The 19,980-nt window shown below is 47.3% G+C and overlaps 6 protein-coding genes across 6 annotated transcripts; 2 read left to right on the top strand and 4 right to left on the bottom strand.

Annotated features, from left to right (window-relative positions):
* Positions 1 to 54: 54 nt before the first annotated feature.
* C922_04327 (hypothetical protein) lies at positions 55 to 1,713 on the bottom strand (the record flags this gene model as incomplete). Its single annotated transcript, XM_008819910.1, has 2 exons — positions 55 to 190; positions 335 to 1,713. 2 exons carry the CDS (start codon positions 1,711 to 1,713, stop codon positions 55 to 57), a joined length of 1,515 nt encoding a protein of 504 aa, XP_008818132.1.
* Positions 1,714 to 3,914: 2,201 nt separating this feature from the next.
* On the bottom strand, positions 3,915 to 5,375 carry C922_04326 (hypothetical protein; the record flags this gene model as incomplete). The annotated part of the gene is made up of 1 exon (XM_008819909.1): positions 3,915 to 5,375. One exon carries the CDS (start codon positions 5,373 to 5,375, stop codon positions 3,915 to 3,917), a length of 1,461 nt encoding a protein of 486 aa, XP_008818131.1.
* A 1,268-nt stretch (positions 5,376 to 6,643) lies between these two features.
* On the top strand, positions 6,644 to 9,526 carry C922_04325 (hypothetical protein; the record flags this gene model as incomplete). Its single annotated transcript, XM_008819908.1, has 1 exon — positions 6,644 to 9,526. The coding sequence occupies one exon, from the start codon at positions 6,644 to 6,646 to the stop codon at positions 9,524 to 9,526; it is 2,883 nt and encodes a 960-aa protein (XP_008818130.1).
* Positions 9,527 to 10,580: 1,054 nt separating this feature from the next.
* On the bottom strand, positions 10,581 to 13,730 carry C922_04324 (hypothetical protein; the record flags this gene model as incomplete). Its single annotated transcript, XM_008819907.1, has 1 exon — positions 10,581 to 13,730. One exon carries the CDS (start codon positions 13,728 to 13,730, stop codon positions 10,581 to 10,583), a length of 3,150 nt encoding a protein of 1,049 aa, XP_008818129.1.
* A 1,511-nt stretch (positions 13,731 to 15,241) lies between these two features.
* Positions 15,242 to 16,207, bottom strand: C922_04323 (hypothetical protein; the record flags this gene model as incomplete). Its single annotated transcript, XM_008819906.1, has 1 exon — positions 15,242 to 16,207. One exon carries the CDS (start codon positions 16,205 to 16,207, stop codon positions 15,242 to 15,244), a length of 966 nt encoding a protein of 321 aa, XP_008818128.1.
* Positions 16,208 to 16,873: 666 nt separating this feature from the next.
* C922_04322 (hypothetical protein) lies at positions 16,874 to 17,998 on the top strand (the record flags this gene model as incomplete). The annotated part of the gene is made up of 1 exon (XM_008819905.1): positions 16,874 to 17,998. The coding sequence occupies one exon, from the start codon at positions 16,874 to 16,876 to the stop codon at positions 17,996 to 17,998; it is 1,125 nt and encodes a 374-aa protein (XP_008818127.1).
* Positions 17,999 to 19,980: the final 1,982 nt, after the last annotated feature.

Here is a 19,980-nt window from a genome sequence, read left to right as displayed (position 1 = left end):
CACGGGGAAGAAGCAGTTCATTTGACACTCTCTTTCCGGTGTCGCCACTCCTCATCAGGTGAAGATCTCCTCGTAGTTTGTGTTGTCCACTACATTCGTCAGGAAGGAGTAGGTGATGGTGTCACAGATGAAGTTGTTGTTGTTGCTGTTTCGAAGCAGCTGGAACATTTGGCGGTTGATAATTTCGTTCCTGCGGGGGGGGGGGGGAAAGGAGCAATGATGAGCGGTGAATGGTGAGCGAGCTAGTCAGCAGCAAAACACAAACACATGTGGACGGGCCGAAAGGAGTACGCCTGGCCAAGCCACCCATCTGGCTACCAAACGATTGACTCACTTAAGCAGGTCCTTCGATATGGAGAGAAGAGCCGACTTCGGCTGAAGAGAGCAATTGTTGTTCTTTAAGAAGAGCATGTAGTTATAATCCAAGAAACAGGTATCCTTGTTATCGATATTCACATAAGTGCATTTCTTATAACTATTGCATTTTTTCTCGTCATTGGATAAGGTGTAGCATTCTACTTTGTCCTCGCTGTTCATTTTTATATCATCCAGGATCTTCTTTGAGAGCTCTTCTTCATTCATAGTAAAAATATCTTCACCGATGTTATTCATTTGGTTTGATTCTGTCGAGTCGGGCGAATTGGATGGATCCCTCGTAAGGTCATGTTCTCTGATTCCCTTTTCTGAACCGGTTTGTATGTTATTCACTGGACCTGATAGGTCGTCCAAAATGGAATCCGAGGAATTTATCACCTCTTCCAGTAGGTCTCTATTTTTTCCATTGTCTCGCTCGTTGACCTCGCTAGGTATATGCATTTTTATTTCTTGTTCGATTTGTTGCTTATTTAATTCTTCTTCACTGAATGGGGAGCTGCTTCCCTGTGTGATTTCTTCCAACACGTACACGTTGTCTCCATCGGTGAGGATGATCTTCTGCTTTTCTTCGTTTCCATCGACAGTTCGGGTGAAGAGGCCTTCCACGTCGGCCTGATTGGCTCCATTTGGGGTGGTACTTTCCGCGACGCTTTTCACGGCGTCCAGGTTCATCACCAGGTCGTCCTTCCCGTCCATCCCTCCGCTGTGCAGCTTGATCTCCTTCTCATCGGTCAGGAGGCTGGCAGGGTTGGCCGAGTTGGCAGCGCTACCATCGCTAACCTCGCTAATGGCACTCGCCTCTGCCGCCTTCGCCGCCGAGGCGTCCACCTCCTTGGCCTTCATCACCTTCTCGCAAAAGAAGGGCGAGCAGCTCTCCTCCAACTCAATCTGAAACTCCGTATTGCTTGACTTGCTGGCACTTAGATTGTCCAAAAAAGATACAGTGCTGTTGTTTACCACCTCTATGATGAACTTGCTATATAAATCGGACAACACCTGCTTATTTATGAAATCTTTGTTTTCTTCCAGGAAGGACTCTCCCAGGATGGCATCTCCTTCGAAGAGCTTACTCTTTCCGTTGGCTCCTTCAGCAGAATTGGTTCCCTTTAAAAAATCTTTCAACGACTCACTAAACTGTGTGTTGCCATCCAGCATGATGTTAGGGATACTCTGACTAGATACATTCTCCGTGGGCTTCTCCGACTTGGGTGATCCCTTCAACGAGTCGGGGGTGCCGGTCACTTCATTGCCATAGAGCTGGAGGGTGGTAACTTCGCTTTTCTGTAGGAGAAGGGAGAGCGCTGCTGCAAGGAGCACACGGATTGCTGAGCCTCTCATTTTGGCTTCTTCGATCGCTTTGATTGGTTTACTTGTTCCGGATGGATGATGGGGTGGGTCACTATTCTTTCCTCGGGAGGTGTGCCCCCTTTCTGTACGTACACCTTAACGATTTGCCTCTTCCTCTGCTACTTCCTTAGCGGCAACGTATATATGCGCCACGTGACAATCGCGATGGCGATAGGGTTACCAAGCAGAAGTTAAAAAAAAAAAAAAAAACGAGGTTAACTAAGTTAACTAAGTTAACCAAGTCAACTATCTCAACTAAGAGAACTTCCAATTGGGGTCCTCGCTAAGAAGAAGGAGGGGGCTTCTCTCAACGCTTCCCATGCGAAACTCGCGTGTACGAAGGAGAATCCTCTTGTCGGAGGTTACGCGAGGGAGGAAAATGGAAGGCTACCACACAAACAGAGGCCACTACACAAGGAGCCACTACACAAAGGGGTAACCACACAAGAGTAAAAATTGATTAACCATGGGGGTGATAAAATGAACGATGAGAAGTTCTTCCGAAAGGTTAAAAAGGGGTGTTTCTTCTTGTTCCTATTTTTGGCATACATATAAACAGAGTGAAAAAAAAAAAACGCATATATTTTTCACGAGTTCCTAGTGCCACTTGGTTCACTTTTTACGGCTCGGTGCGGGGAGAGCCTTCCCTTCGCCCGTAAGTTGCATGCGCTAAAGAGGGAGCGAGCCCAGGAGGGCGTGCGGGGATAAACGCGTTCCCCGGGAGAACATGCGCCGGGGTAAACACATACCTGGGTAAGCACTCACCGCGCAACCACGCGGTGAAGCGTTTACGAGCCTCCACACATAAGCATACGAGGGCTGGCCGCCACCATTTGGTCGTAGGCGAATCGAGTCGGGTAACAAAACCCGTCGCATTTTCGCATTTTTCCACTTAGCACCTTCGCACATGGCACCTTCGCATCTTAGCGTTTTTTTTTTTTCCTTCACGAGTGTGCCCTTACCCCGTGGTAGTGCCTCCCCAGATATGTACAAGGCTGTGAAAAGAAACTATTCAGCGGAGTCGTATTTCTTCTTTTTGTGGCTCATACGATGGAAGAAATGGTCGGCCCGGCCACTTCCACTAGGCGGGGCACCCCCCACATGTGCCACGCGAAGATACCGCCCCCCTCCCGGTTTACCCACTCGGAGAATACGCACCCTGGTTTATTTGTTGCATCGCGGAGGAGTCACCCCATGTGAAAAAAAAAAAAAAATAGCCAAGGGGTGAAATGGCTAAGTAGCGAAGTGCCCCAGTGGGGAGGCGAAACAGCACGGCGAGGTGGCACAGAGTGATTTTTCCCCTTCTGCCACCACGTTGTGAAGATTTTTCTCCATTCCATGTCGCCTTGGTTTCATTGGCGACCTTTCCCCTTTGCAATTTTTTTTTTTTTTTTTATCTCGTTCCATACTATGTCCGCGTAATGGTACCAGTCTCCCTCAAGTGATGCACACACACGCGACGTTATCACATCAAATTGGTGTTAATCGTGACAAACACCAACACATGGCATGGGTTTCTCCCTCATATTGGAACAAAATGATACCTTTTGTTGCCTTCTCATGGAAGCAGGACGTCCGGCAAACCGATCCCCTTTTAATCACCCCCCTTTCTGGCCAAAGTGGGAAACAGAAAAAAGTCATCTCGCCCTTGCGTGTCGAACGGGGCGCCATTGGCGGGGGGTACATTTTAACACTGAGACGATTCAGTGCCGTTTCCAGAGAAGGGGTGACAACACAGCGGACAGCTGCTAACAGAGGGAGACAGCGTCATGTGGGGAGTCTCTCCCAGTGGTGCAAATATGTATGTACACTTATTTTATTTATTTTTTTTCCGGATGGATGACGGCAACCGCACCGGGGCGGCGATTCGTCGTCGCTCAAAGAAAGGAGCTGAGTTATAAAAGGGACATGCAAGTGGGTCAAACAGGTGGGTCACACAAATGGGCCGCTTGAACGAGAAATACATTAAGACAAATAAGAAGCAAATAGGGTGGGGCCCACGTGGGGACACCCATATGTGGAGTCGTCACAAGTGTGCGTGACGTGTGGCGGCATTTAAAAAAAGAAAAAAAAAAAATGAAGAAAAATGAAAAAAAGGGAAAAGAAAATAAAAAAAAAGCACACAACCCGCATACCAGCGGCGCGCTGTCCTGTTCACCTTCTCCCTCCCGTTCACTTCCCACCTGGGCGGCTCACTGCTCCGCCTGCACTGAGGCGTACTCCTGGATGTACCTACTATTCTCTGCCAACCTCTGCCGCTCCTGCACACTGTTAATATCGAACGTGTCGCAGTTGCGCTCACAGGTGTAGACAGAGATGTAGGTGAATTTTAAGTTAGAGAGCGGGTCCTCCTCCGTTGTCATCAGATTTTTTTTTACCTCTAAATAGTTTATAATCGTGGAGAGGACTTGAAACTCAAAGACTTTTCTTCGCTTGCACACGTGACATTGTGGTGGAATAATCCCGTTGGGGCAGGACCCATCAGGGGAGAAGGACAACTTCTTTGGACTTTTTGGACTCCTCCCACTGCAGTAGGTCTCTCGCAAACTCTGGTCGTACACATTATTCTGATTGCAATTCGTCGTTTGGCTTGATGAGAGTAACACATCCCCATTGTAGGAGTAACGAATGAGCTGATTGGGGAACCTCCTTAATTTGCTGCAGTAGGAGAGGAACACACGATCGATGTTGCGCTTTGCCAACACTTCCTTTTGTATTTCCTCAAACGCGTTCATTTCGCTCCCGTCCAGCTGGCAATCCGACTGGCAATCCGGTTGCCCATCCGATTGGTCATCAGGCTGCTCATCCTCCTCGTGCCCCACCAGCTCATCCTCCCCGGAGGAGCTCCACGACCCAGTGCTCCTACTCACGCAATCGTCCTCATCATCTATGTAAATCTTTTTCTCTCTAAATATGACGTGCCTCCTTTGCAGGCACTCTTTGTGCTTCCCCCTTTTGTTCGCACAGGGTATGCCGCAGATTCTGCAGCAGAAGAGGTATTCCATCTGTTCGTCAAATTTGTTCTTATCTTTCTGTATTAACAGGGTCAGGTAATCCGTATCTTTGTTTATCCGCGTGGCGTCTCTTTGGCTGTTTCGTCTGTCTGACCCCTCGGTTGGGGTAACGCCGTTTGACCCGTCCGTTGTGGTCACCTCGCTAGCCGCCGCATCCTCTTCGGGGGAGAGCTCCCCTGTCTCGTCGCCACGCTCACCATGGTCATCATCATGATTGTAATCATATTCATCATTCGAGGCTTCCTCCCTGTCGGATTTATCATCCCCCCCCCCGGGGCGGCTACTCCCCTCCGAGCCACCCCCACCAATCAAGTTGTACTCATAAAATGGATTGTTCCTTGGCAGCTGTGTCCGGAAGCACTTCACCTGGTTCCCACAAGACAGACATATGAACACGTACAGGCATCTGTGAAAGCAGTGCTGGAATTTATCGATAGGAGCATACACTTGCAGAAGAAAAGACATGAGCTTACTACAGAGGAAGCAGTGGAACTCTTTTTGTGAGAGTAAGTTTATTCGATCTAGCCAAAATGGCCTTCCTCCAATTTTGGACACAAATTTCTTTCTCACGCTTTCCCTGTCGTGCAGTTCATTTTTACGCCCCCTCTCTTTCGTGTACCCCAGGAGGACGTGCCCCATGGCGGTGGGAAAGAAGCAACATAAGAGGCAGTAGCAAACCGGGTGACGTAGCAACAAGGTGTTACTTCTAGAGGGTAAAAAAAAAGAAAAAAAAAAAGAAAAAAAAAATACTGCGGGGAAGCATGCAACTCCTGAGCAACTACGGATGGCTTCCTCTGGGGAGGTGGGAACTCCCAGCTCAGCAGCTTCCCTGCGGCGGATCTCGACGAGGTGGGTTATACGCACCACAGTCTTCCCTGTCGTCTGCTTCACAGTCTTCCCTGTTGTCTGCTTCACAGTCTACTTTGTAGTCTGCTTCTCAGATCGGTTGTCAGTTGCGAAATGGTGCCTCCTCGGAGGTTCCTCCCAGAAAAGTTGCAATCAGCCAAAGTGATGCGAAAGGATCACGCCATCAAATTGGAGCAAAGCGCTAAACGGGGAACATAGAAAAGTGGAGAAGAAACAACTTATAGAGTAGCACCGCGGCGGAAATGAAGAGTTAAGAAGCGGCTGATGCAGATAGTACAGGTGAACGCCTCACTTTTTTTTTTTATGAGACCATCACCCAAGGCAACGACGCAGCGGCAGCTCACTCTCTGCTCATTCCCCTTTTTTCAAAGATGGGAAAAATTGCAACTTAATATTCTCCTCCGAGTGGGAAATTTTCTTTTTTTTTTTTTTTCTAATCGGGGAGCATACAAAAGAAAGCAACTGGAGGAACCGCTTCTCCTGTTGAGCGTGTCGTCCGCTCCGCCTGCCGCAAAAATGGAGGTATATAATACCCGCAAGGGCGCGGTTGCAAGTTGGAACAGACGTCGACGCAAACGCAGGGCGGCGAAGCAGTCTCAGTGGCATCATATATAGAATAGTGCAAAATGCGCGACGCCGAAAGGGCGAGCATCCAAGGGTTGCCACGGGCCTTTATGCAATGTTCTTGATCCGTGAGGGGAGAAAGAAATCGTCCTAAGGGTGAGTCAGCAGAGGGGGGAACAAAAAACAGGCAAACGAACGAACGAACGAACCAAGCAACAGTTTAATTACGTAAGGGATTACCTATACAGGCAAATGTAGGCGTATGCCCGCACGGGGCACTTCAGAGCCATCCCAAGTGACACCCGTGGGGAAAGAAAAAAATAAAAAAAAACAAAACATCGCAAAGCGGACCAATCACAACTGCGCCTCCCTCGTTTAATTTGCAAAGTTTCCCTGATCTACGCAACGCAAATGTGGTGAGCTAATTCTCACCCGCACGAGCAGTATTCCCTTTTTCGACGCGAGGACCACCAAACATGGAGGCCAAACTGAAGAAGAAGAAATATCTGAACCACCTTCAGCACAACATCTGCAGGAACCACCGGCTGTACCAACAGGACTTCTACGAGCAGTTCGATAAGTTCCTTTTCAATTACGGCGTGGTGTTGCTGAACCCTTTTAGGAAAAATGATCTATTCTGTAGCCAGTTGTCCTTCCTCAGCTACACGGTTCGCTTCTTCTGCCCCGAGGGGGGAGCGACCAGACATAGTGCAGATAACGAAGTAGAGATACACAGCTCAGACGGGGGAGCAGCGAGCCGTGGTGCAGATGACGAAGTAGAGACAAACAGCTCAGACGGAGGTGCAGCGAACCGTGGTGCAGAGGACCTCCTCAGTGATGATGACACCGCCAACGATTTGGAGGATGAGCTTCACCGAATGAACCTCGACGCGAAGAGGAAGGAAATATGGGACTCCATGAAGACCAAAGCAGACGCAGAAGGAGAAGATGCAGCCAAGAGGAGGCGAGAAGCGGAGAAAAAGAGACTCAGGGAAAATCCCCTCTTCCCATACGAGGATCTAAATGAATACATAAACCTTCTGATGGTAACAGACAAGGAAAAAATAAACTTCGCGGAGGAGCTCTTCTTTCTCATTTCGCAGCTCCTAGTGAAGCATAAGAATAGTCTATACATCTCAGTTCTCCTAAGTACATTAAAAACGTTGAGACAGATAAAGCGCAAAGTCGATGTGCTGAGCTACCTCCAGGTTTTGCTCCTCCTCTGTGATGTGAATCTGAGCAAGGTGAAGATGTTCCTCTTTAAGAGCGTCGTCGAGACAATCGTGCAGGTGCACCGGGCGCCCAGAAGGGTGGCCACCGCGATGAGAAGCAGCTCAGGAGGTCCTCTTTCTTTACAGCGGAGCGATGAACCTCTGACGGGTTCCAAACTAGCGGAGCAAATCCTCCTCCTCCTGCACGAAGCGTACGTGGAAAACAACCAGAGAAAGCGCATCCAGAAGAAGTACGCCTCCCCAGGTAGTGACCCCAACAGAAGGCACTACCTCAGCAACGTACCCATCACCGAAAGCCTCAACAACTTCGCCTGCAGTGTCCTCATCGAGCTGATAAAGAAAAACATCTACGTGACGAAAAAGAATATTAACTTCCTCTGCGAGGGAGTATTCTACAAAAATGAGAAAATCGTCAAATGTGTTTGCTTCGGCCTGTTGGGCAAATTGGACAATAAAGAATTCGTAATACGAGTGGCAAAGGAGAAAATAAACAACAACAAGCAGATCGATAAGTTAAAAAACATAAGCAACCAAACACACCAGAAGTTAAGCAAAGCAAGGATAAAGAAGCTGCATCAGAAGAAAGAAAAAATTCTGAGCAACCTGTATAAGAGCAGCAAGAAGGGGTCCACTTGGACGGAAGAAGATGTTGCAGATAGCAGAGAAGGAGGAGAACAAGACAATATTCTATCCCATAATTCCAACTATACCTTTATCGATTTGCTTTTCGATCCACATACCTTTGCTAACAACATCTTTAACTTGATATGCACGAAGTATAGGAGCAGCCACGGAACGGTTAAGTTACTGCTCCTAAATATCCTCTGCCGATTACATCACCGCAATCAGATCGTCGAAGAGAATTTATTTCTCTACTATGAGAATATCCTATCCAATTTAAAAAGCAAAACGATCTTGCCAAAGTATCTCTCAACATTTATCCAGTGTATCCATGCAGCCACCCCCTCACTGCATGTACAACGAATCGTGCATATCCTAATTAAGAGGTTCTTATTTGATAATATGTCTGAAGAATTCATTTACCTCATCATTAATGCCATCATCGAAATTGTAACCAAGTGTCCTGACTGCCTCGACGAAGAGGTCTTCGAATCGATTATTGTCTTTAAGGATTACAAAAATAAAAACACTGCGATGCTGATGAGACGGTTTGTTAATCTGTGTAAGGAGATCAACCCAGAGGTGCTAGACAAGAAGTTCCTCGATAAGAAAACGGCTCTCCTCATGCAGCGTCGCAAGATTGTTTCCTCCGCAGGGGGGGTCGCGCCAGACGCGGGATCGCTCCTCCAGTATTCCTATCTGCTCCGCGCGGCGGGGGAGGCATCGGAGCAGCAGCAGCAGGGGGAGGAAGAAGAGGAAGAAGAAGAGGATGAAGAAGAGGAAGAAGAAGAGGAAGAAGAAGAGGAGGAAGCAGAAGAAGAGATCGCGAAACAGACCGCGGAACGAAGCGAAGGTGACGATGACACTACGGACGACGGAGAAAACACTACTCCAGGGGGCGGAACAGACGAGGAGGCCCCTGAAGATAGGCTCACCGCTCACACCGCGCAGAGTGATCGACCCCACAAGCAGACCAAGAAGGACAGGCGCAGAGACGCGAAGGTGAAGAAAGAGCAGTGTATCCAACAAACCAATGAGCAAATATTGAGCCAGAAAATTTTGACGGATGAAGATTTCAGAAAACTCAAAAGAATGAGAGACTACTTTCAGAACAACAACAAGGTCTGCATGTCAGACCTGCAAGACATTTGTAACGCCGACTACAGCGAGGAAGACTCCAGCAGCAGCGCCGACGAGGGACAAGAAAAAATTATTACCCATGAGGATTTATTGCTCAAGAAGAAGATAAAAAAGAATGAACTAATGAAGGTAAAAATGAGAAAGAAAAGCCAAAGTGATAATCGATTTAAAACCAACAAAGAGAAGGAAAAAAAAAAATCCGTCATGATGTTGACGCAGAAGCTGAGGAGGAAGAAGAACAACAATGCCGTTGTTCAGTACGGGAAGATTAAGAAGAAACTCAAGGGGAAGCTAGCCGCTCGGGCCAAGAAGAGGGGAATCCTTCAGAAGCGAATTGCGAAGAAGTTGAGTAGGAGGCGCCGCTGAGGGGTCCCTCCGCCGTTACAGCATATAACAGTCGATGGGGTGTCATCACCACCTAATCAAGTTTTCTTCCAAATGAACAAACGAAAGTTAGCGCTTCTCCCTGAGTGATAATTTTTCGGCCTGATGGAGAAGGGGCAGAATTTATTTTCCCACTTTGCTGCGATGGATCCGCCACCGACCGGATGATCTGCTTTTTCCCCCCTTTCGCTGCACCCATCCTTCATTCGTCCAAACCGTTGCTGCGAGGGTGAGGGAAGCGCGGCGCAGAGGAAGCCCCGCACCGCAGGAAGGCACAAAGAAAAAAGACAAAAAAAATAAAAAATAAGATAAAAAAATTAAAAAGAAAAGAAAACGATAAAAAATAAAAAATAAGAGAAGTAAAACATAAAATAAGTAAAACATAAAAAAAGTAGAACAAAAAAAAAGTTAAGTCAAAAGAAACTTCAGTGAAAACGTGATAAAACGGGGGGGGATTTCCTCTGCAGACCAAGTGAACACCTTCCGGAGTGCCCTTCTCTAAGTGTGCCCCTCTTTGCATCGCCTCTTTTTTTTTTTCAAACCGTTTTGAACACTTCTACAAAGGAAAAGAAGTAAAATTAAAAAAATTTTGTTTTGTATGTACACGTGGAGATGTTGTCTCTGCGGCAAAAAAAAAAAAAAGAAAGTAAAAGAAAACGAAATGGCTAAGCGAAGCAGCACCAACTTGCGTGTGGGACTAGGAAGGGAAGGAAGGGAAACAGGAAAAATGGAGGGAATTGTGTGGGAGGCCTCACGACTGGGTGATGATAACGGGCGAAGGGGAAGGAGCCGGCTCTTCCTTCCCGACCGAGGTTGTCTATCCTGTGTTGCTTTTAAAAGGATTGAGACTCGGCGGGTGGTGTGCCCGGTACGCCGGCGTCTATGTCGTCGTGCTCCTTCCGATGGGCAGGGCAGAGCAGTGCAAAGGTGCATCGGTGTGGAGGTCCTCTGCAAGCCAATTGGCCAATCGCCGCTCCACAACGCTCCTCCATAACGCTCCTCCATAACGCCGCTCCCTCACAAGGCCTCTCCCCCGTCAGTCCTCGTCGGAGCAGTCCGAGTAGGTAAAATCGCCAATCTTCAAATTAACATTAAAAAGGGACGAATGTGTCTTCTTAAAGTTGTACTTAACCTCCTTGAAGTTCCTGAGGAGGAACTTCTTCTCACTGTAGTAGTTGGCTTCGATGATATTCGCGCCGAACTTGCGGCCGCTTAGCTCCTTCCTCGCTTTCGTGGCTGCCTCGATGGTTTCGAAGTAGATGAAGGCGCAGCCGATGGACGTGAGGTCGTAGTTTGGATGGGTGCGGTCCTGTTCTGGGGGGACTCCATCTGGTGGGGTTACTTCCTCTGGGGCGACACCATCGAGTGGAGTTACTTCCTTTGGAGCGACACCATCCGGTGGGGTCACTTCCTCTGAAGAGATTGCATCAAGTGATTGGCCCTCCTTGGGGGGTAGCCCTTCCGCTGCTTCAGCACCAGCTGCATCAGCCGCACCAGCCGCGCACTTCGCCTCTTCTCTAAGCAAAAAATCAAACGTTTCGTGCGAGAAAACTGGCAGCACAACCTCGACGACAGAACCAAACTTCTCGCACTCGACCTTTATGTCCTCCACGATCTCGCGGTACTCACTGGGATCGCACAGCTCATCGAACGTGGCGATTTTGCTAAGAACGATCGTCCTCGTAGGAATCTGTTGTGAAAGGATAGCATTTTCCGATGACATGTATTTTCTCTTTATGAGTCTATTAATCACAGGATCATTCACAATCTCATATTCAAACTGAATTCTGTAACTTGTGTTTTGATTTAGAATCTTCTGTGCTTGGATGGCATTTTCTGGGGTGGCATACTCCACCAGTGCTATGTACGTATCTGTGGATTCGTCTCCTTCGAAGCATTCGAAGCTTTTAATTTCACCAAAGGCTTCTAGCAGTTCTTTTATTTTACCTCTTTCATTCTTTTTGGAGATATTCGAAACGCAGAGTTTTTGTAGTTTTATCATGCTCATGGGCAGGTAGGCATTCCTCATTTTCTCTTCATTTTGAAAGAAGATAGTGAAGGCTTGCAGTCCTATGATTCCCTGTGACAAGTAGTACGTATCGATCGTAGGAATTGTCGGTGCTGGAATGAGACTCGTTAACTCCACAGGGAAGGTCTTAGGTCTTCCAATGCGTAAGTTATTGCCGTAAAAATTGATCCCGTTTAGCAACATACAGTTGGATGTATCCTGCAGGGTTCTAAATTCGACAAAGGCATAGTGTGTGTCTCCTCGGATGCATGCCTTAAGGCAGATGTTTTCACCTTCACTCTGGGTCTGGCTCTGACTCACGAGTTCCTGTTCGCTTCCCCCTCCAATTGCACTCTCCTTGTTGTAAAGTATCAGCAGGCACTTGTTTAAAAAATTCACAATTTCCTGCACCTCTATGTGCTGTGGGATGTTCCCTACGTAGAGCTCTCGAGCTGTCTTCTCCGCAGTTGGGTCCAGAGAGGATAAACACAAGTTGTTCATTGCTAGTGCACTTTTGCACAACTGTTGGATGGCCTCGTTGTCTAGATGGAGTTGCCCATTCAGGAGCATGCTCAGCTGGGGTGCGTTCAATCCTAACCCCGCTACTCCAGCGGCCAACCCGGGTATCCCAGCGGCCAACCCGGATAAGCCACCGCCTACCCCCGCTACGCCGCTGCCTATCCCCTGTAGACCACCGACTAACCCCGTCGAGCTTGTCACTGCCAGATCCTCTCCCACCACCTTATTCTTCCCATCTTGACTAGACACACTCATCATTCCCACTTTAGACGCATCGGTGAGAAGCGCTCCTCCCCCCACGCTGCTACTTAGCGTACTTAACAGATTGCTGCTCGGCGTGCAGCTCACAGTGCTCATCACATTGTTGCTGCTGCTCAACGTTTTAATTAAGTTATCAATGTTGCTGGAGTTGTAGCTTTGGTTAGCTCCCAGATCGGTCTTCACTTGGCTAGTACTTCCACCATCATTACTGATTGCACCGTTATGAGTGCTATTCGCGCTCTCGTATGGGGCTGCAGGGGACATCACCTGTCCGGCACTCTTACGGGCTTCGACACTTTTAACACCAGTGGGGAGGTTACTTTTGCTGTCTTTTTTCTTTCCCTCTTCGTCTTCTGACTCGGGTGGAGAATCAAATTTGTACATTTTGTTCCGATCCTCCTCGTGTTTTCGCCCCTCCGACGGGCTTCTTCTCCGCCTCGATGGGCTGCCTCTCCTCCTTGACCTGCTCCTCCTCCTCGATCGGCTTCTTCCCCGCGACAGACTTCTTCTCCACCGTTCACTACGCCCGATGCGCCATTCCCTCAGTCTCAGGTGCGCACTCCTGCTGCGGCTCCTGTACCTCCTCCGGCGGTGCACGTCACTATCGCCGCTACTTCCGCGGCCGTCACTAACCCGTCTTTTTCCCCTTCGCCTATCATCATAATCATCATCGTCAGTTTCCTCATCGTCGTTGTCATCGCTATGCCTCCGCCTCCTTTCAATTCGTCTTTCTCTATGTCTTTCTTTGTCTCTTTCTCTATGTCTTTCTTTATCTCTTTCTCTATGCCTCTTCTCGGGGCTCTCAGACCTGTCCCGACCCCTTCTCCACATTTCCACATTCCTATGCGATTGGTTTCTAATTCTTTCTTCACTACTTCTCGTGTCTCCCCTTGTTCGAGGCATCTCTGGGCTTTCCCTCCTTCGTCGCACCCTCCTGGGACTTCCTCCGCCTCTTCGGCTGCTACTGGAGGACCTCCTCTCTTCACTTTCCCCTGATCTCATTCTCCTTTTCTGTTTCCTCCTTCGTTCTCGATTCAACCGGGAAGAGTAGTCACTGTCGCTTCTCCGCCTGGTACTCTTCCTCACTGCACTATCATCACTTTCGTCGTCGTCATCGTCGCCGTCCTCGTCCTCCTCGCGGCTGTTCTTCACCATTCTTCTCTTGCCTCTTCTCCTCTCATTGTCGGTGCTTTCTTCTTCTTCCTCTTCCTCTTTTTCTTTTTCTTTTCTTCTTCTCCTCCGACGGATCATGTCATCTCTTTCCTTCTCCACGATTCGTCGCCTCCTCTCAAGTAGCTTCCTCCTCCTCCTGGCCCTTTCATCGTCCGAGGAGCTCCCTTCCTCCTTGCTGTGGCTTTCGCTTGAGCTTCGATACTTCTTCTTGTCGGGCGCGCCCATCTTTCGGTTCCGGCCTGCGTCTCTGGGTAAGTAAGAAGCCTCGCCGTTTTGATGATCACTTAGCGTCGATGGTCACTTAGCTTCTCCGCTTCGTCGATCACTTAGCCTCTCCTGCTTCGTCGCTTCTCCTCTTTTGGTGCCCGCCCCTTCCCCTCCTCGCGATGATCATTCATTAATCGAGCGCAAAAGGTCAGAAACCGGCGTAGGAAGGGAGAGACGAAGCATCCACATGGGCATACGTACGCACCTTACTCGCTTAAGTGAGTTATATGCCCACGTACAAACTCGTGAATCAGTGGGCCCCTTGTTTTTTCTTTTCCCCTCTTCACTGATTCCGCGAAAACTCTGCAGAGCCGTGACTTTTTTCACGTTTTTGCGCTGAGCGAAAAGAACGCTCTCTCGGTGGGTTCCTTCTACGTATAAGCTACGGATGATGCAGTGGTATGCGCGTACGTATGGTAGTCTTTATGACCCCTATGTATGTAGGCATGTATGTGTTTCTTTTTTTTTTTCTTTTTCCCCCTTTGAGCCGAATAAATGGTGTCAACTGAGGAAATTTCTTCGCCACACATGCTCCACCGTCGTAGAAAATAATTTTTTTAATTCCTCGTAGGGTTGGAGGATGCTCCTTCTCAAGTGCGTTGATCCATTCGAACGTTTCCTTGTTAGCCCATTTTTCCTTTTTCTTTTTTTTTTTTTTTTTCTGGTGCCCCCAGCATGGGCTAACCGACACGCACGAAAATCAGATTTTATAATCCCCAAGGGGAAAGTGACTCCTTCCGCTAAGTCGAGCAAACGAGAGGAGGTAAGTAAGAAGGGAGCTACTTTTTCTGCGTCTTAGTGGCATGCACTACATCGTTACTACGTTGCGTTGTGTCATTTTTCGCTACGCTTGGTTACTCCTTTTTATGTGTTGGTTCCCTTTCCCCAATTCGCTCCAAACTGGAAAGTATAAATTCCCTCATTTGTCCTTTCCCCCATACGCGCATTAATTATGATAAGGTACTCTTCTTTGTTTTGTTTTTTCTCATCAGGGAGGAGAGAACGGGCCTGCTACTTACAAGGAGTTATTCTCCAGTTAACCTATTTTTACATTTTTTTTTTACCCGACCTGTTCAGGCGATTTTTGCACTATCCGGTTTTTTTTTTCTTTTGCAAATTGGCTAGTTGACGTGGAAAGTTCGTTCATTGGACAGAGTTAAATAACGGACGGTGGATTGGCGTGTTTGGTCAGTTTGGCCTATTCTTTCCCCCCGTTTACCAAAAAAAAAAGAAGAACGTGGGGATGGCTGACAGCACCCCTGTTGGGGGAACACATTGTGCCATCAGCAGCTGTAGCAACAGCGACAACTGCCGCGATAGAAGGGGCCATCTTTGCTGCGATTTTTTTTTTTTGTGTATGTCAAGAAGAGAACCTAACTAAGGGACAATGCAGATGAAAACAACCATGTGGGTGGCAACCCGTAGGTTGCAGTCAAATGGTCTTCTAGAACCCACTGCTGCCCATGACCCTACTGGTCTGTCACCGGAATGCCAAAGTACTTACAGAGGTAGCGACATATGGCGTCCTCAATCCGTTCCGACTCATTCGAGGTGGTAAGTTTGAAGAAATGGTCTTTCCCTGTGAAGATAAAAGCAGAGGTATAACGTTGATCCAATAAGTTGGCAACTAATATATCTGCGAAACAGATTCTCTCGTTCGATTTGCTGAGTAGTGTCTGCTCATTGTCTTCCAGTTTGAACGTGCACAAGTTAAGTAGGGGAAAGTACTTCCTCGTAAGTTTGTACAGTTTGGGGACTAGCTGCATTCGAAAGGAGAGAGTTGCATTCGTCTCACTGTCTATTTTGTGGTTACTTAATTCTGCAAAGGGGATGTAGAAATCGCTCACTGCTGCGCATAAAATGACGAGGTGTGGCACGAGGGAAACCCCATTCGTGTTGACATCCATAGTTGTAAGCCCGACCTCCTGCCTGCCCCTCCAGTCCTGATTGAGCAAATCACAAATGGCAGTCAAGTAAAATCCATAGTCAAAAATAGATTCAAAAGAAATACAAAGAAGATTTTGTCTGAATTGTTCATACGATTTTGCATCGTTTATCACAGCTTTGTTATCCTGTTCTGATAAGCTCAGCGTCACATGTCCGTCGACAACACGAACACTGTCCATGCGAGTAGCACATTTTAAGTGGCACTCGAATGGCATGAAGGTACCCTTTCGATGAAGAAAAATTACTCTTTTGTTTTTCTTTAGAAAGTACTCACACATATGTGCTCCCCTTTTTCCGGTGGAGAAATTTTCCACGTGTCTGATGGGCACCCTTTCCAGTGGAACTTTGGTTCCCCCCGAGGTTATCAAAATGATTTGACTTGCTTCCCCCTGAAGCAGTTCATTTTGTATCTTCTTTAAAACGTCGTTTAAATCGTTTGGCCTTAACTCGATGGCGAAGAATTCCGGGTGCTCCGCGAGGCACTCCATCCTCGGCGGCGCGGTGGTGGCGCTTTGGCGGCTGTTCAGACTGCTTCGAAGTTCGTCGGACTACTCCTTCCCTTCCCTTTTTCTGTTCGCTTTTTCTGTTTTTCCCTGCTGTCGAGTAGGGTAACTACCAAGACAAATCAGCCCATTTTTCTTCGATCCCCTGCGCGTGAATGTATCGGATGCATGGAATGGTTGGAGGTTTCGTGAGGGCTCCCTCCTGGCGACCATTTTACGTGGCAGCGTTGGGGGGGTCTTCTCCTAAGGTAGCGACGACTCACGTAAGGGCATATTCTTATATATACATGGCAGTGCGCACCCTGGCGACCATGACGCAGAAAAAAAAAAAAAAGAATGGAGAGCCCATTCCCTTTTTAACTTTTCCCCCAATGGATTCAACCGCTGCAGTATGAATCCCTCAAAAGGGCATCTCCTCGGCTGGGGTGCGCTCGATGAGGAACAGTGGCGACTTCACCGGAGCTGTTAATTCGAGTGAGCGGGCCCCCCTTCCTTATCTTCCCACCACAGATCACGCGTGTAGAAATGCATACATAGGAAGCATATATAGTAAGAACGTTTGGGGTTGCGCTGCCTTGGTTCGCTTTTCTTCTCTCTGCACTTCTTTTCCTTTTTTTTTTTTTTCTATTCCTGCCCTGTCCCCCCCCCAAAATGGGCGACCGAATTGACAGCCGGCACTTCGACTACGTGCTGCCTGTCCACGTCGACGTGGACCAAATAAATGAAGCAAACAAGACGTGCATATACGTCAGCGGGAATGTTAACCCGCACATGTATAGCAAAAACACCAGTGGAAGACTGATCAAGCTGTTAGGGGGGGCCTACAATTACCACTCAGAAGGAGGAGCGGAAGCAAAAGCACAAGCGGAAGCACAAGTGAAAGCAAAAGCAGAAGATCCAGCTAAGGAGGAGCGGCGGCCAGATGGCACGCTCAACGGTGGAGTCACCACCTCGGAACAGATCCTAGCAGATAGAACTCTCCTGGGGAATGGCACAAACAGTGTTGTAGCCACGACGCTCATCGGCCCAACGCCAAACACACAAATGTTCAGTAGGGGAATCGAATCACCTCAGTTCAACATACGGATAAAAAACACACAAGGGTTTCGAGACGATCGAGAAAAGACCTTGGAGGAAATAATCGTAAAGAACTTCGAACAGATAATTGACCAAGGTATGTACAAATTTCAGCAGTTTCATGTCCGAGTCCAGATCTTACGTGAATGCACTTACGTTCTGGCAAGCATTATCAATTCGATCATTCTTAACTTTATTCACAACAACATAAGCTTGAACTTCGTGGTGAATTCGGTGAACATTGGGATAGTCGATCGGAGCAAGTATGGGACTTATGTGGCGAAGCTGTCTCGTGTACGTGTCGGCATCGTAGCGGAAGGCCCTGGGGATATCGCCAATCGGGGGGTGACCACCAATCCGGAGGTTTCCGCCGCCCCTGCTGTGATTGCCCCCCCACACGCGGACAAGCTCTTTTACTCAGACCAACAGAGGTACATCCCCAAGATTATCTTGGACCCTCTGGACGAGGAACTCAACCTGTACTGCAGCAGCGCCTTCTGCTTCATCGTCGCACCGGAATTTCAGAAGGTTATCTCAAACATAGTGATAAAGAACTCTGTCGGGATGTCGTCTGAAGTGTTTAGCCTATCCAAGTGGTACGCTTGCGAGGTGTCTCGACTTCTGCACAGCGGCATCAGACGCAGTTACGCTTCGCACTTGAGGCGGGTGGAAACGTGCCTCGCGAGCAACTACCTTTAGAGGCAAGGCGCGCATCACGTTGAGGCGGAAACCACCTGAGGTATGTCACCCGGTCACCGTTACATCGTTCCAGGGCTTAGCCTTCTCTCATCCTTTTTCTTCTTCTTTGTCATCTTCTCCTTCTAAATATTATTCTTACCGTATCAATTTAATGCATAGTGCATCACGGAATTGGAAGAACTCCTTAGGAAGTACCTTCTTCTCTGAGGTGGACAGAAAGCGCGGTAGTGTTTAGTAATTTAAAGATTCATTTGTCTTTGGAATTTCCGTGTTAAGGAAGCTACCACCATTGTGTACTTCCCTATTGAGTACTTAATTTTCCTGATCCCCCCTTAATCATAATTGTGTTCCGCAGCGGTTGTACATATATCTATAGATGTATATCTGTGACTATTCTACATTATTTCCGTGGTATATCCCTATTTATTGATGCGAGGAGGGGACCTTTGCCACGGTTCAATTTTTATTCCTTCCTTCCTCCTGCTTATAGCTATTAATTGGCATACCGTCAATTCTTTTTTGTGAATTATAGGTGTCATAGGAGAATATAAAATCGTATGAGCATACAGAAGTTTGAAATTCTAGTTTGGAGTATGCAATGTATCTATCTCATTCTTTAACATGATTGACTCCTACAGGCAGTGGTCACTTTGTAGAAGTGGCGCTTACATTCAGACAACATCGGTTTCGACTTCTTCATATGAGAGATAGATACAGTACCATATATTTTTGTTCTTCACAGTGCGGATAAATTTACAATTTAGTTCTGCTATAATTTTTACTATACTATGTTATATTATTAATTCTTCTAAAAAGTACGTATTTACAAATAGTCCTCATTTAATTGCTAGTATTGGAATTGGCTCTGAAAAGAATATGCGCAAATTTCTTCTTCTCTGTTTAGTTCCTTTGTCAGCTTTTGCATAAATTGAAATGCCGGTCAAGTGACATACACGTTTTAGATAATATAGAATATACTCATTCTGTAAGATGGGGAGATGGCAGAAGTAGAATGAAACAATGAATCTGTCCATTATTGCCAAGGCGTGATTTTCTTAAGACTGAACATGTTAATCCATAGTAAACATTTTCGGGACCATAAGGACATGCCATACCAATGGAGACGGCGGATGCATCAACCTCTTTAGAGCCGTTACTTTCCATATTTGAGTGAGGCCTCGGAATTATTCCGGAGAAGTATTCAGATAAGACATAAATTCAATAAGCCATACATTAACCTACTCTAAAGTCCTGATGATGTTATATCGTTATTCCTTTATGGAAATCTTATTCATAGTTAAATGATGGTATCATTCTAACTATTTAGATGTATATCCTCAATGTAAATCCTAAATCATAAGCACTAACCCCTGAATGAAAACCCTTAAAACGTAAACGACAAATCCTGAACACTATATCGTAGCCGCTGAGGACCACACGCTAAACCCTAAACCCTAAACCTGAACCCTGAACCATAACCCCTGAAAGCTAAATCCTAAACCCTGAGCCCTGAACCCTCAAACGGAAACCCAACACCCACAAGCTGAAGTTATAAATCTGAACCCTAAGGCCAGAAACCTAAAAGTCAACCCTAAACGCTGAGAATTAAAACGTAAGGCCTAAACCCTGAACTCTAAAGCTGAGCCCTAAACCATAAACCCTAAACCATAAACCATAAACCCTAAAGCCTAAACCCTAAACCCTAAACCCTAAACCCTGAACCCTGAACCCTAAACCTAAACCCTGAACCCTAAACACTGAACCCTGAACCATCAACACTAAACTTCGAAGCAGCGACGTAACACGTGAAAACAAAACCCTAAACCTAAAACCGCTACACACATCGACACCCATAAACCCTGAACCGTACACCGTGGCAACCAAACCCGAAGCCCAAAACCCTAAATCCTAAACAGCAAAACCTAAAACCTTCCCGTGAGCCAGGACCTCCTAAACCTGAATCACAGCCGCAAAGCCCTAAA

The sequence above is a fragment of the Plasmodium inui genome, assembly GCF_000524495.1.
Source record: "Plasmodium inui San Antonio 1 unplaced genomic scaffold supercont1.22, whole genome shotgun sequence".
Lineage (NCBI taxonomy): Eukaryota > Apicomplexa > Aconoidasida > Haemosporida > Plasmodiidae > Plasmodium > Plasmodium inui.
Note: the sequence above shows the minus strand (reverse complement) of the source record. Positions and strands in the feature narration are given on the sequence as shown.